The sequence below is a fragment of the Erpetoichthys calabaricus genome, chromosome 1 (genome assembly GCF_900747795.2).
Source record: "Erpetoichthys calabaricus chromosome 1, fErpCal1.3, whole genome shotgun sequence".
Lineage (NCBI taxonomy): Eukaryota > Metazoa > Chordata > Cladistia > Polypteriformes > Polypteridae > Erpetoichthys > Erpetoichthys calabaricus.
In genome coordinates, this window is record NC_041394.2 from 116,010,537 (window position 1) to 116,027,234 (window position 16,698).

General features: G+C 38.8%; 1 protein-coding gene across 1 annotated transcript in view; it reads left to right on the forward strand.

Annotated features, from left to right (window-relative positions):
* The window catches only part of nrip2 (nuclear receptor interacting protein 2), a 198,972-nt gene extending 189,376 nt beyond the window's left edge, over positions 1-9,596 (forward strand). The window contains exon 6 of the mRNA XM_028805579.2: positions 1,804-9,596. Within this exon, the coding sequence (XP_028661412.1) occupies positions 1,804-1,905 (102 nt within the window). The 3' untranslated portion in view covers positions 1,906-9,596. The remainder of the gene's footprint in view (positions 1-1,803) is intronic.
* The last annotated feature ends 7,102 nt before the right edge of the window (positions 9,597-16,698 follow it).

Sequence of the window (16,698 nt, forward strand, 5' to 3'; positions counted from 1 at the left end):
TGGAAAAACTGAGGTGTTCTAAAACATTTGACTGTTAGTGTACATAAATAAAATAAACAAAGATGACAAAAAAAGGAAAAGAGACATAAGTCAAGGAAAACACCCTGACTGTATCATGACACAGATAAGGTCCACTGAGAGAAGATTAGGGTTAGAGTCAGGACATTTTGAGAGATTTATACCATTAGGCGGGTATGGGAGTGCCTGGGAATTCCCTAAGAGATGTGTAGACTATTACTGTTGATGGAGTTGTCTAGTCTGTCAAGCTCAGTGTGCTGCAATGATGACCTTCACCAGGATAAGTTGATGAAAAATGAAGAGTGTGAATTAATGAAGTTAAATTCATTTAAACAGGTAATCTATTTACAGGGATGCAGTGATGCAAAGTGAGACAGCTGTCTCATGCCTGAAGGTTTTCCGATTTACTTCTTGCCTGATTACTATCTATAAAAAATACATGCTTCTCTCCAGGTGCTCTGGTTTCCTTCCAGATCCCAAAGATATGCTTGTGGGTCTTACTTGGTGCCTCGTGATTAAGTGAGAGTAGGCTTAAGTGTAAGTGTGTCCCAAGACGGATCTTTCCCTGCTTGTCATTCCATGTTTTTCTAATGGATGCACTCTAATGTTAGGAATATAGAGATACATTCAGAAGGAACTGATTTATGGCTGAAGGTTATTCTGATTACTTTAGCTTCATGCTCAGAAAAGTCAGGCTTAGTGACGTCATGTGACTTCCCCACCACGGGGGGCAGTGAAAGCAATGTGTAGTCAATGATTTTCCTTATTATATCTCAAAATTATACAACTATGAGTAGTAATGGTAATCGAGAGGTCCCGTTACTGCTCACTATAGACTGAACTTTGAAATCTCACTCTGGTAGTATGGGATATATAATAAATGAACTTTGGAGAACGGAATCACTTAGGATATGTTTATCTTAAGTAGACAAATCATCTCATTCACAGGTAATGCACTCTGCCACATTAGCAAGTAACTAGCATCAAGCAAAGGGCACCCTTTTTGTAATACAAGTATACTTAAACACCGTGTATGAAAGATTGCTGCAGCTTCACTTTAATCCTTTTGTTAAATGGCAACTCCCTTTAAACTGAGCTCCAATGAAGGCTTCCTAACTGTCAATCCTGGTACACTCACTGCTGAGTACTGAATTCCTCTATGTAGCTTTACTACAAATTTACAACTGTAGCAGGCGTATCTTCACATAGACAGAATGTCTTCATATAAACTTTGGAACAGCAACTTGACTGCCATTTTTTTGTGAATATCTGGATTATTTGGACCATATTGCTTAGCATTTAATATTTCACAAGCGTCTTCTTCTCAAATGGATTTTGAGAATTTTATGTCGGATGTCTGTTTTGTGAAGCTGCATGAACTCGATTGGACAAGGTAGTTCTCTTCACTGCCATAACTGAATATTCTGTGCTATTGATTAGCTAATAAAAGTACATTATGTCAAATTAGGAGATACAGTATGGACGCTATCCCCACACTTCCCTGTGACCAGACGGTCAGTAGCACGGACAGATAACCCTGTGTTGCTTCTAACTAAGTTAGTAATTTAGATTCTTTTTTTGAAAACCTAATTTCTGACAAACACAATATACAAAAATAGTTTTAAACAATGGAAGTGTATTTATTTGATACAAAACAAGTATTCCCTTGTTTATTCACTTGTTATTTCTTATTTATGCTGCTAAAAAGAATTGTTGTCTTTGGTTTCCTCATGCTTTCTTTTGCTCTCTTGTTTTTGATTTTTTCTTTTGCATTTGTATCTTTAGTGCTGCATAGACCTGGAAAGAGGTTTCCTGAAGCTCGGAAAATCGGACGAAGAGATTCCCTTCCTGGAAATGTCTTCAGAGGCCCAGGATGAGACTTGCTAAAATGGGACAACAGCGTGAACCTTCTTCAGTTTTCATCTTGAATCAGCCTTACTGTTTGACAAACTGTATTGTTCCTCCAGCTGCCATAGTCTTTGTTTTCTGAATGTTTTTGTCCTCTTTATTTTTCTTTTTTAAGGGAAAGAAATAGTCAGCAAAGTATGAGCCAGCAAAACACAGCATTCAGCCTCCATTGCCTTTCTGAGACACCCACAAAATTAATGCTGCTAGACTTTTGCAAGGGTAAAGAAGCCAAGCAACTCCTCTTGATTTACTTATCAATTATTTCATTGCCAAAACAGCTACTGATTAATTATTTTTAAAGCTTCAACAAAGATTCTTTCAAATAATATGTTTTTTAAAGCAAAAAAGTAAAATTTTCTAATGTATTACATTGAAAATAAGTATATGAAAAGTGGATCCAAAGGCAAAGAGGAAAGGAACTAATTATTTAAGGGATGGAGGGAGATGGAGTGCTCTGATCCTCTTACGTTTTATCTATGAATACCCCTGTATTATGCTGCCTGCTTTAAAGAAGAAAAAAAATGTTTGTATACTAATAAATGTGCACAAACTCATCACATTCCAGTCCAAAAGAGAAAACTGTTAAGAATAATTTATTATTCATTCTAATAGTTGTCACTGAACTTGTCTAAGAGTTCAAATAGTTGAAATGCTTGGGTGTTTTTGACTCAGATATAGAATATCTAAACTCTTCTGCCTTTATCATATGGCCTGCATGCATGCAGCCATCAGTAAAGAATTTTCTCAGAAGAATTCAGAAGTGGACTTTTTAAGTGTGACCTACATGTACCATGGAAAATACCACGGTGATCTCACGCTCAACAGAACGAGTAATGGTGCATCAACATAGAAACAGCTAAGCCTCCAGGGATTCAAGTGAGTGACGCTCTTGTAAACGATCAGCTTGTTCTCACTGTGTCACCTCATGAAAGAGCAGTCTTTCCCAGCAGTGACCATGATGCATTTGGGCTCTAAGCACATGTGAGCCAGCATGTTAATATCACAATTCGGTATACAGTAGATGAATGGGAAACCTGCAGTTTGTGCACAAGCGTCACTCTGTGTTAGGTAATTAGAAGAACAATTTTTTATGTTTCAGTTTTATATTAAAAAAATATGTGTTTTGTAAATATCAAAACTTGTGATAAAAAAAAAGAAAATGACATATAAAACATATAAACAGATTATTCACTTTAACACTAACAACTGCTGTTTTTTAGGAGTCCCCAACATTATTTTAACATTTCTCTGTAATATTTCAAATAAAAGCACATTTCTAAAATAATTCAATAAAGAAAATAAACTTCTTCTTATACACAACAAATATGATAACTGACTATATCGGGAGGGACAATCTATTCATTAAGCCAGTTTGAATTTATAGAGTTCCATAATACACAGAAAACATATCACAGTGGTGTACATAAAGATCATAAAATTGCAAGTCAAGTTGCTGGGAACTGCATGTAACTCAGTGCCCACTTTGAAGACAACAGATGCAATATGACATACTGTATGCTCCCTAAACCTCACATATCTTGGATAGAGTAACTGAGTGTTAAAGAATCTTTTAGGGTAGTAGTGACACAGGAACCTGGGAATGAAATGTAGACACTGAGAAAAAAGTATACTTTTCAAAGAGCAGTGTATAACGGAATCGCAAGCTTGACACTTCCTTAAACACAGCGTCTTCTCACTTTATTGAGGTGCTGGTAGTGATGGATTTATCTGGTAAAGAAACTCCTTTAGACATAAATTCTCTTTATCAATGGACAGAATACTCCTTAAAATAAGGAAGTCTAGACCAAGTGTTAATTACGAGATTACTGAGAAACAGGATTCAAAATTAGCAAACATGTATGGTTTACGCAACAGAATACAAAGTTGTTCGCCCAATTAACTGCAAGCTGCTTCTTTTTTGTCTTATTTTGGCTGCTCACATTAGGGGTTGCCACAGCGGATTGTCTTCTTCCATATCTTTCTGTCCTCTGCATCTTGTTCTGTCACACCCATCACCTGCATGTCCTCTCTCGCCACATCCATAAACCTTCTCTTAGGCCTTCTTCTTTTCCTCTTCCCTGGCAGCTCTATCGTTAGCATCCTTCTCCCAATATACTCAGCATCTCTCCTCTGCACATGTCCAAACCAACACAATCTCGCCTCTCTGACTTTGTCTCCCAACCATACAACTTGAGTTGACCCTCTAATGTACTCATTTCTAATCCTATCCATCCTCGTCACACTCAATGCAAATCTTAGCATCTTTAACTCTGCCACCTCCAGCTCTGTCTCCTTCTTTCTGGTCAGTGCTACAGTCTCTAACCGATATAACATAGCTGGACTGCACTACTGTCCTTTAGACCTTCCTTTTCACTCTTGCTGATACACGTACCATAATCAGTGACCTGAAATTTTTGAAAATATTTTTTTTTGCTTAAGAAAATACTTTTCTTCATGCAGTAATCATTTTTTTTTTAAATAACATTCAGAAAATCAAAGGTTACCTTTTATAAAATTTTATGACACAAGCACACCATCTTGGGAACAGTGGCCTCTTGGCTAGCAACTGTTGTGGTAAGAAATTAATTTTTCTATAACACTGCCATTCAAAGTTTTACAGAAACCAGTTTGTCCTCCATGACTCCCCCAAGTGATCCATAATGTCTCCAAATTCATATCCTATTTTTTGTTTATGCGGTGCACACACCTGGGTCTGAACAATCATAATCAAATTATTTAACAATAGACCTTTTCTATTTTTTTGGAGGGGACATCCACAAAAAATCAAGTTTTGGAATATCTGTATATTGTAAATTGTTGGTGACCATTACCTGTCTCCCTGAAATTGTTTTTCCAAATTAGAGGTGTCCGAAAACGTGTCATAGGTACTAACATCCCACAACCTGGAAAATGCAATCTCAAACGCTTAAATTTCTTTTTTCTCTATTAAAAAAATACAGCCAGCATCAAGAAAACAGTATTATCGTCCACTCAGCTAAACTGGGAACATAAAGACGCTTCTTAAAGTGAGTCGTGTAGAGATATTTTGACGTAGGCAGTTTCATTTCACTAAACCTATGTACAGTATATATCCCGTATTCTAAGCAGTCTGTGATGGACTGGCTCTCTTTTAGATTTAGTATCTCCTTGTACACAATGCTGCTGGCACACGCTTTGCTGCTATCCAACTCTGAATTGGGTTAAGCTGGTCTGAGGATGTTCCATGCAACGCTATTTAGCTCCTCACAAGTCAACAGTAATATCTCTTGCAGAGGGTTCACTTTGGCTATATGTCTCTTAATGAATTCCTTTCAACTCATAATTTAGGCCAGTAAATATAGACCAGATCTGTCAACATGTCCAAATAATGTCCCTTGAAAGAAATCTCCACTTGCATTGGTATGACCAAAATCTGAAACTGTAAGAATATGTAGGATGGGCACTATTGACCAAAGGTGATACTTTAGACCCTTGTTCCATTGCTGGCTGGAGTGCCTTCTTGTGCATGTTCTTATGGGATACAACTAGAAACCCAATTTCTCCTATAATACAAAGACATGCTGTTAATTGGAACTGAGTGTGAGGCCAGAAAGGAAAAAAATCATTCACTTGCAGCAATAACCTGCGGCTTTGGGACAGACTGTGAGGCATGGTCACTGCAGGTATTTCAGTGCTCTATTGGATTTCAATGCAACATAGAATCCGAGATGGGATATATGACAAAATATATTGCATTCTTTATTAATCTTTTAAAATATTAAAGATCAGCCACCCATTACTTTTAAGCTCATATTATCAAATCTACTATTTCATTTTCTAATTCAAGTTTAGGGTTATGGGGCACCCGGCAGTATCCATGGAGGGGGCACCAGTCCTTAAACGCAGTGCTAAAGTAATTATTGTGTAATTATTCTGAGTAACAGTTTATTTAATAAGTGACTAGAGTAAGTAAGTACACACTTCTTCTAGCTTTTTCATTTTAGATTGTGTGGATATATAGTACATCCTATTATTCCGATTACGCAGTAAGAACACCCTTAATATTTTTTCATATTCAGTTAAACTAAACTAAATTGTGACACAAATTTCTATCAGAAAAGGTCATAACAAAATCTAGCAAGTGTTAAATCAAATGATAAAGCTATGTGACAGAGTACTTTTTGTGACCGAGCCGGACAAATACTGAGGTGCATGGTTCATGTTTTTATTTCACGCAACAATGATTTTTACCTTTGAAAGTGGAAACTAGCCTCAGGACTAAAGGAGAATGTCAACAGAATGACAATTGGGTCTTTTAAAGTGTCCCTTGCTTTTTTAACTTGCAGTTACTTTTTATCATTTATTCAGTTAAATAACTGAAACTGTATTAGGCAAATTAGCCAAAGGAAAAATGCTCAGGTCATACATTTTGGTCACAGGCTAGGGCACAGATTTTTACTGCTCATACAGTCTCAGATAGTATATATACTGTATATATCTACACACGTACATATAAGTACACATGACTTTGAACGCCTCCCTTGCTGATACTAAAGTTCATCACATATTCTGGATTATAACATAGATAGATAGACAGATACTTTATTAATCCCAGGGGGAAATTCACAAACACAGTAGTGTTACAGCCTTAGACCCGAGACCCTGAGGTTATGGGCTCAAATCCTGGTACCAACACTATGTGACCATGAGCAAGTCACTTCAGGTGCCTGTGTTCCAACTGCAAAAATATAAGAAATGTAACCAATAGTATTTCAAATGTTGTAAGTCATCTTGGATAAAAGTGTCAGACAAATAAGTAAATAATAACTTTGGATGGATTATGAGTTTTTAAAATTTTATATTTGTAGGGCCTATGTCTATAACTTTGGATGGATTATGATTTTTTTAATTTGTATTTTACTAGGGCATGTTTGATTCTTCCAAATATAAAATAACCTTTGACAATGTTCCATGCTGCTAGAAGTGTAAGAAGGGAAAATAATACAAATAACTCCATCCACCCATTCATCTGTTATTAAATCCAATTCAGGGATCAGGTTAAAGTAAGAATCAACCCAAGACTGGATGTTGGTGATAAGATAATGGTGAAATTTAAAAAAATACCATGGTGCAATGAATATAGCAATGCTTCCTCATTGCTCAGAGAGTCTAAGTCTGGATTTTTTGGCTGTGAGTTCCATCATGGGAACAGTTAATATATTAACACACCTACTGTATTTTTGTACAGTACTCTTGTTTCCTTTTCGTTGTAAAAGAATCAGGAAGATTACTCCTAACTACAGTTGTTCCAGGGTTTGCATTTTTCAGTTAATATTTGGGATGCAAGGAATGGAAAGTTAAAACTGGTGACAGACCTACCTGAACATCAACAATCTTCAAGCGTTTTATTTATAGTCTTGTCAAGCTAAAGGGAATGTGAAAGCCAATGGCAGCCAGGTTTCATAGGCCTTGGTCAAAGGCTCAAGCAAAAAGGTGATGACAAGCTAAAAAGAAAATATCTTGATCAGATTGTGTTGATCAAGCTGATCAACCATTTACCTTTTTGCATTTTACGATTCTTTTCTTTTCTCTATGAGCCATTTAATGTTTTGTTAGTAGGAGTGTATACTGCATTCTTTTGTCTCTAACTTTTTTATTTATTTAAATAGTACTGTATTGTCTTGTTTATATATACTCATTGTCTGGTCAGATGAGTTAAGAGTAGCACATTTCAAAGCAGCGTGGCTTACAAATAAAGGATTTTTTGAAACTGCACAATTTAAAGACATAGGTTTTCTATCATAAACATTTTCTTCCATAGCACAAACTAGTGAGGTCTCCAAAAAAATTCTTGAAAAAAGGTAGAAACCTACCTGGTCTTCGCAGCAGAGACAGCCTTAACTTCAGCCAGGACTTAAGGCAACCTACTGGCTGCAAGCTGGTGCAGGCCCAAAACAAGTAGCTGGCAAAACAACCAAATAAAAATAATGCCAAATAACAAACTACCATAAAAGCCCTAAAAATGGAAAGGTGACTGTGAACCTTTGGCTTGTTATTAAAGGGTTAACAATGAATCTATGCATAAAAAGATTTCTTAACAATCAGGACCTCAAAAAAGAATCAAAAGCACAAATGGACTTGCCTAAAAATAGGCAATCCAGAAGTAACCAATGTCACAATACATAATCCAAGGAGAGTAGTCACAAACAGTTCGGAGAAGGTCAAATTCTAGTAATATTGCAGCAAATTAAATGTAAAACATGGGAGAGCACTCACCAGCACCAAGCTATAACATCTCACGGAACTGCTTGTCTGCTCAGCCTTTATAGAGCTGGGGGCAGTCCTTAAGTGGAGATGGCCAGGTGGCCCCGCCCCTTGGGGAACCACCCACAAATCACAACAAACATAACAAAACACATACTTCCTTATAGAAACACAATTACACAAAGCTGAAATGTTATGAACATAAAAGACATAAAAAGCATAAGCAGAAAATACATGACATGAACTGGTAGACCAATAATAACTAATTATTGAGGATAATAAAATTTTAAACTCTGTCTTTCCTGTCTCCTCTGACAGCCATTCAACTGTGTTCAAAGGCTGTTTCTGCCACATCAAAAGTTCATTCACACGACTACGTAACGTAGATGACCCTTAGCACAACAGTAAAATCAATTTCTTCTATGACTCCCATTCACCACCCGAGAAGAGTAATGTGTTTTTTATAAATATGGCATGCGGCATATTTTCAATATAAAAGTACACCACTATGTGCATTAACGCCTACCCTTTCCTGTTTTCTGATGACAAAGCTTATCAGAAGTCTACTGTGGAGCATAGGGCATGGTTGTCTGCTTAGAGCTGTCTCTTATTGAACCAGTGTGCAAGATGGGGTTTCGTCATAAATTAACAATGGCAAAATTTATATGTGTTAAAATGTATGTGAATGTTTAATGTGTGAGATGTGTGTGTTATATTAATATAACATGATAGACGTGTGGTATTAATGGCAAAAACGGATGTTGTTAACCCACAAAAATACAGTACATAGAAAATATGCCTGAATTGAGATATATCTCTGCAAAAACTCAGGTGTGAATGAGTCCTTCCGTAAACTAAATGTGTGGCAGTTGATGTCATTCACTTCTCTGCACAATAAAGAACAGCCAATAATACAACATTTGAGGCCAGGGCACAAAAAATCACCCTGGTGGCTGAAAAACCAGGTACAGTGCTTTTACACTGCTAAGATATTCTTTGTCTTTTGTTGCACCAAATGAAGACATGTAAGATGTAAGCCATAAGATCTGTGGACAAAGTCTGAATGAGTTTTGCATTTTGCTGTTAAACAGTTGGTTAAAACATCTTCTGTCTTGGATGATATAAACCATGGCAGGCTTATTGTGCATGTTAACAGATTGGCAAAAATTGTGCTTCAGTCTTTTTGCAGCTTGTTTAACTTAAGGATGAAAACGCTGCAGCAGTCTAGACAGCTGGTATGAGAAAGCTGTAAAACAATTCGGCTTTCTGATGCTCACAAAAATGTTTTAAAATATTTGTTCATATTAAATCTATTGAATGATTATCTAAAGGTCATTTGTTTAGTGGAAATGGGCTTGGTGGGACCTTTAAGTGTCAGCACCAGGTTACTATATCACATCTGGGTCTGAAGCAGAAAATATAGAATTGACACAAAGTTACAGACGTCAACGTATGCAAATGTGTGCAATTAGTTTAAAGATGTAATTGTGTAATTGAACTATCGCTTGCTACTTTAGTTAATTGCAGTAAATGCATTGGTAAGTAATCCGTGTAAGGTCATTTTTAATGTTTACCAAAGAATCATAACAATATTTAGCAGAAAAAGGAGAAATATTCAGCAAAATGTATCTATTTTTATGCAAACAAGTTACTTAGAAATATTTTCCAGAAAATGTGCATGTATATAAAAACATGGCTTTTGAATATTAAATAAATATTGTCTTATCTTATAAGTGAAAGTAAACAAATCTGAACTCAATATGATAGTTACACTTGTCTGAAAGCTTGGTATTGTGTATTACAGCTGTAATTTTCTTTTGCACATTAAAAATATCACAACACATACCATACCATACCAATCGCAGAGCCTTCTTAATCCTGAGCAGGGTCACAGGGGATTGAAGTTTATCCCAGTAAACAAAGGGCGCAAGGCAGGAACAATCCTTGAACAGGGCGCCAGTCCATCACAGGATGAACACACACACCACACATAAACACATTAGGAACAATTTAATGTCACTAATCCACCTAACTTGCATATCTTTGGTTTGTGGGAGGAAACCTACGCAGATTCGAGGGCAACATGCAAACTCCACACTGGTAGGACCTGGGAGGTGAACCCCTGGTCTCCTTACTTCAAGGCATATCAGAACATACTTAGAATTAAACACATTCACACATCTTACTCTCTGAACCCATGTAGTTCATTTTAGTCATTTCACAAAGGGCCGAAAGTACCTCTGCAGTCGAACAGGACCCACTCATGCACAAACCCACCTGCACCCCCAGCAGGCCAGTATTTGGTCACCAGCCAGATTCACCTGAAGACCAGCCCTGATAGCTGCTCTTTTTAACCCAAAACATTCTACTGTTTTAACAGAACATACATCATATTTAACTAAAGACTATTTATGGATTAAGTGTTCAGATCGTGCCCACCTCCAAGAAACTTTGTTAAAATCCCAGTTTGCTCACAGTCTATATGTGCTGTATTTCTCTGTGTCTACATTTTTAAGGTGTTCCTGTTTTCGAATGCAACGCCAGTGCTAGGTTATTTTTTACCCTAGGCCAAGCTTATTAGTGTGCCATTATTCGTGTCAGTAGCTAACCCGTGCGGCTGTGTTTTTCACACCTTATGATCTGCATCATAGGTGAATGCCTAATTTGTCTTAAAAATGGCACTAGCCCTGTTCCTACCACATCCTAGAGATATGCATGTCAGGTTGACGACTGCCTTTAATGTTTCCGATGTGTCCAATGCATTTTGTAACTCTCTGTGACTCCATGCTTGGATTAAGCAGATCTGCTAAATGGATGGAGCGATGAAGTTCTGATAAGAGTGGGTAAGCACATCAGTTAACTCCACTGGTCAGAGAAATAGAAGTTAAAAGTTATGTATTTTGAAAAAAAACATAAATAGCAGCTTTCAAAAACTTTTTAATAAACAAATACTTAGACAAGAAGGGTATGGAGCCAGTACCCTTATAACAAGGCTGTCCTTCAAAGCTCTCCTCATCCATATTGATCTCTACTGTTCAGCCGTTCTGTTGTTTGACTTCAAAATTCTGCCACATTTATATTATAACACTTGTCTGTGTAGATGATTTCCCATTGTGAATAAAATACACATATCTGATTCTCACATTTTGTTGTACTAAGTTTCATTTGTAAACATCCAGAGGAGTCATTATCAACTCTAAAGAGCTTTGAGACTAAAACCCTTTCAGTGGTGTTACATTAGCTTAAGTGTCCTTAAAAACAAAGCCCAGATTGGTATGGATTTTGTTCTGTATGTAAACTGTGGGCATTCTTCCCATACTGCACGTGTTATACAAGATTTGTTGTTTATTATATTCTATTCTCTGGACAATAAAAGTATTATTCTGACTAATCTCTTCTGCTGTGCCCTCAAAAAAATCATTTCTTGCATCCCAGAGACCAGCAAAGTGAGAGACCCTGATAAGCAACTCCTTGAATTAAAATCATTAAACACAACTGGCTGAGTTGTTGGGATACAGTGTAGGAGACCTCGCTGCTCAGAAAGGAAGCTAAGAGGCTTTTCCTTAAAAGGGAAGCATACAGGGAAACATTAAAGCTTCATTAGTGTGTTAGGTAATGAAATTACAGAACATCATTTTATCAAACCTGTTTTGGGGTGCCAAAACCTATTCTGTCAGCATCAGATGCAAGAAAGACAGAAACCAACTAGTCAGTCCATCACAGAGGTCACTCACACACATCCATTTGGGACTAATTTGGAGCCATCTATTAACTCAAGTGAAAAGGAATAAGGAAACAAGACAGAAATCTGGAGTTTACATAACATACTGTATAGCTATAGTAACATTTGTCCTGTAAATTACAAACTCAGTCTCAAGGGAGATTCACTTGAAAGAGGCCCCGGAAATTCTGTTGTAACTCCCGTTAGGATGAAGCAATCTGAACCAAAAAAATACACTACACATATGTCAAGATACTGTATATAATCGATTGCATTACATGCGATGTGGGAAGTGGTTTCTGTTTTCTGCCAGACACATTTTGACATGGCGCTCCATGCTCCTGAATGTATTGGCAAGCGTTACTTAGGGAAAGCAGCAATTTCACATTGGATGTTTTCCTTCAAATCTTCCGCAGTGTGAGGCTTGTTCGATAGACTTTTCCTTTGAGCATACCACAAAGGAAGAAGTCTGGTGGTATCAGATCCGGTGACCATGGTGGCCAAAGCCCTTTTGAAATTACCATGTTGCCGAAGAAGGACTCAATTTCTGCCAAGCTCCATGCCAATGTGCGACACGTTGCTCCATCTTGCTGGAAGTAACCTTCCATTAACTCACAATCATCCAGTTGATACTGAAATCTCTTAAATGAATTAATATGTTCGCACCATGAAGACGAGCTTCTCAATACTGTACACCACCATCCTGATGAGAAGTCAAGTGACTGAGTGAAGGGGTATGGGCGATATGCACCCAGAAGTTGCAAACAGAGATTAAACATTACGATGGCTGTCCGGTGCCTACCTCATCGCTCCAACACAGGGGCATCCCGGCATGTTTGAATCTTCATATACTGAGGAACACATTGCACGTTGTTTCAATCAGATTGCTTCGTCCTAGCAAGAGTTATTACAGAATATTCGAGGCCTCTTTTGAGTAAATTCCCCTGTATTTCTTACGTCCATAAGTGTCACGACAAAACTGAACCAAAGACACGTCCACACAGTCGCCAATCACTGTAGAAGATTATCATTTGGCACATACAGTGCCATCCAAAATATTTGGAACAAAGACACATTTTCCCTTGATTTACCCCTCTGCTCCACAGTTTAAAATTACAAATCAAAAAATTCAGATGTGATTAATGTGCACATTGCAGACTTTAATTTAAAGGTACCGTATTTAAATACATTCACAAAATGTAGAAATGACTACTCTTTTTATACACAGTCCCCTCATTTCAGGGTACCACGATGTTTGGTAAAAAATATAAAATACATAAAACATGCTTTAATAGCATTTTACAATGTCATATACAGTAGTTAAAAACCAAGCTCAAATAGCCTTGTGGTGGCTCAATAACTTTTACAGACAGCAAAGTGATGTAAAAATGGCATGAATTGATTTCCTATTTTTAGCCATTGTCTGAGGAGCGTCTATGTCTAACTGTAGTTCATATTCTTATTAAACATAACAACCCAGCCACAGGGGATGCACAAACCAGTGCGTTTCTTTGTGCTAATCCCAAGCCTGGATAAATGGGGAGGGTTACGTCAGGAAGAGCATCCGGTGTAAAATTTTGCTAAATCAATATGCGGACAACAATACAAATTTCCATACTGGATCGGTCGAGCCCCGGGTTAACAAAGACCACCACCAGTACTGTTAACCAACAGGGTGCTAGTGGAAATTGGGCTACTGTTGGCTGAAGAAGAAGAAGGAGAAGAAGAGGGGGGAGACGTGTCCGGAGGTAGGAGGAGAGGAAGAAAGTAAAGACAGTGGAACTGAGGGTAGGAACTTTGAATGTTGGCAGTATGACAGGTAAGGGGAGAGAGTTAGCAGATATGATGAAGAGAAGGAAGGTTAATATATTGTGTGTGCAAGAGACTAAATGGAAGGGGAGTAAGGCCAGGTGGATTGGAGGTGAATTAGATTGTTCTATCATGGTGTGGATGGGAGGAGAAATGGGGTAGGAGTTATTCTGAAGGAACAGTATGTCAAGAGTGTTTTGGAGGTGAAAAGAGTGTCAGGCAGAGTAATGATTATGAAGCTGGAAATTGGAGGTGTAATGATGAATGTTGTTGGTGCATATGCATCGCAAGTTGGGTGTGCAATGGGTGAGAAAGAAGATTTTTGGAGTGAGTTGGATGAAGTGATGAACAGTGTACCCAAGGGACAGAAAGTGGTGATTGGAGTGGATTTCAATGGGCATGTTGGTGAAGGGAACAGTGGAGATGAGGAGGTAGTGGGTAGGTATGGTGTCAAGGAGAGGAATGAAAAAGGTCAGAGGATAGGTGGATTTTGCCAAAAGGATGGACATGGCTGTGGTGAATACGTATTTTAAGAAGATGGAGGAACTTAGGGTTACATACAAGAATGGAGGAAGATGCACACAGGTAGATTGCATCCTATGCAGAGGAGTCGATCTGAAGGAGATTGAAGACTGCAAAGTGGTGGCAGGGGAAAGTGTAGTTAAGCAGCATAGGATGGTAGTCTGTAGGATGATGTTGGAGATCAAGAAGAGGAAGAGAGTGAGTGCAGAGCCAAGGATCAAATGGTGGAAGTTGAAAAAGGAAGACTGCAAGGCTGAGTTTAGGGAGGAGGTGAGACAGGCACTGGGTGGCAGTGAAGAATTACCTGACAGTTGGGCAACTACAGCAAATGTAGTAAGGGTGACAGAAAGAAGGGTGCTTGGTATGACATCTGGACAGAGGAAGGAGGAAAAGGAAACCTGGTGGTGGAATGGGGAAGTACAGGAGGGTATATAGAGGAAGAGGATGGCAAAGAAGAAGTGGGATAATCAGAGAGATGCAGAAAGTAGACGAGTACAAGGAGATAAGGCGCAAGGTGAAGAGAGAGGTGGCGAAGGCTAAAGAAAAGGCACATGATGAGTTGTATGAGAGGCTGGACACTAAGGAGGGAGAAAAGGACTTGTACCGATTGGCTAGACAGAGGGACCGAGCTGGGAAAGATGTGCAGCAGGTTAGGGTGATAAAGGATAAAGATGGAAGTGTACTCACAAGCAAGGAGAGTGTGTTGAGCAGATGGAAAGAGTACTTTGAGAGGCTGATGAATGAACTGAACGAGAGAGAGAAGAGGTTGGATGATGTGGAGATAGTGCAATGGATTAGCAAGGAGGAAGTAAGGACAGCTATGAAGAGGATGAAAAATGGAAAGGCCGTTGGTCCAGATGACATACCTATGGAAGCATGGAGGTGTTTAGGAGAGATGGCAGTGGAGTTTTTAACCAGATTGTTTAATGGAATCTTGTAAAGTGAGAGGATGCCTGAGGAGTGGAGAAGAAGTGCACTGGTGCCGATATTTAAGAATAAGGGGGATGTGCAGGACTGCAGTAACTACACGGGAATAAAATTGATGAGCCACAGCATGAAGTTATGGGAAAGAGTAGTGGAAGCTAGGTTAAGAAGTGAGGTGATGATTAGTGAGCAGCAATATGGTTTCATGCCATGAAAGAGCACCACAGATGCGATGTTTGCTCTGAGGGTGTTGATGGAGAAGTATAGAGAAGGCCAGAAGGAGTTGCATTGCGTCTTTGTGTACCTGGAGAAAGCATATGACAGGTTGCCTCGAGAGGAGCTGTGGTATTGTATGAGAAAGTCTGGAGTGGCAGAGAAGTACGTAAGAGTTGTACAGGATATGTACGAGGGAAGTGTGACAGTGGTGAGGTCTGCGGTAGGAGTGACAGATGCATTCAAGTTGGAGGTGGGATTACATCAGGGATCAGCTCTGAGCCCTTTCTTATTTGCAATGGTGATGGACAGGTTGACAGACAAGATTAAACAGGAGTCCCTGTGGACTATGATGTTTGCTGATGACATTGTGATCTGTAGCGATAGTAGGGAGCAGGTTGAGGAGACCCTGGACAGGTGGAGATATGCTCTAGAGAGGAGAGGAATGAAGGTCAGTAGGAACAAGACAGAATACATGTGTGTAAATGAGAGAGGTCAGTGGAATGGTGATGATGCAAGGAGTAGAGTTGGTGAAGGTGGATGAGTTTAAATACTTGGGATCAACAATACAGAGTAACGGGGATTGTGGAAAAGAGGTGAAAAAGAGAGTGCAGGCAGGGTGGAATGGGTGGAGAAGAGTGTCAGGAGTAATTTGTGACAGACGGGTATCAGCAAGAGTGAAAGGGGAAGATCTACAGGACGGTAGTGAGACCAGCTATGTTATATGGGTTAGAGACGGTGGCACTGACCAGAAAGCAGGAGACAGAGTTGGAGGTGGCAGAGTTAAAGATGCTAAGATTTGCACTGAGTGTGACAAGGATGGATAGGATTAGAAATGAGTACATTAGAGGGTCAGCTCAAGTTGGATGGTTGGGAGACAAAGTCAGAGAGGCGAGATTGCGTTGGTTTGGACATGTGCAGAGGAGAGATGCTGAGTATGTTGGGAGAAGGATTGATTCTAAGGATAGAGCTGCCAGGCAAGAGGAAAAGAGGAAGGCCTAAGTGAAGGTTTATGGATGTGGTGAGAGAGGACATGCAGGTGATGGGTGTAACAGAACAAGATGCAGAGGACAGAAAGATATGGAAGAAGATTATCCACTGTGGCAACCCATAATGGGAGCAGCCGAAAGAAGAAAAATAATTCTTATTAAACATAATATTTTTTAAAGAACTAGTAATCAACTAAAATGACGGCAAGCGCCCGACTGTGCATACAGTATATGATTCTGCTGGCATTTCAGTAACTTGTTTTAAGGATTTGTTTTGCCTTCAGAAGCAACTATCAGACATGCACAACAGTCAGATATACAAGTTGAAATGCTGTCTCTCAACGTAAATCT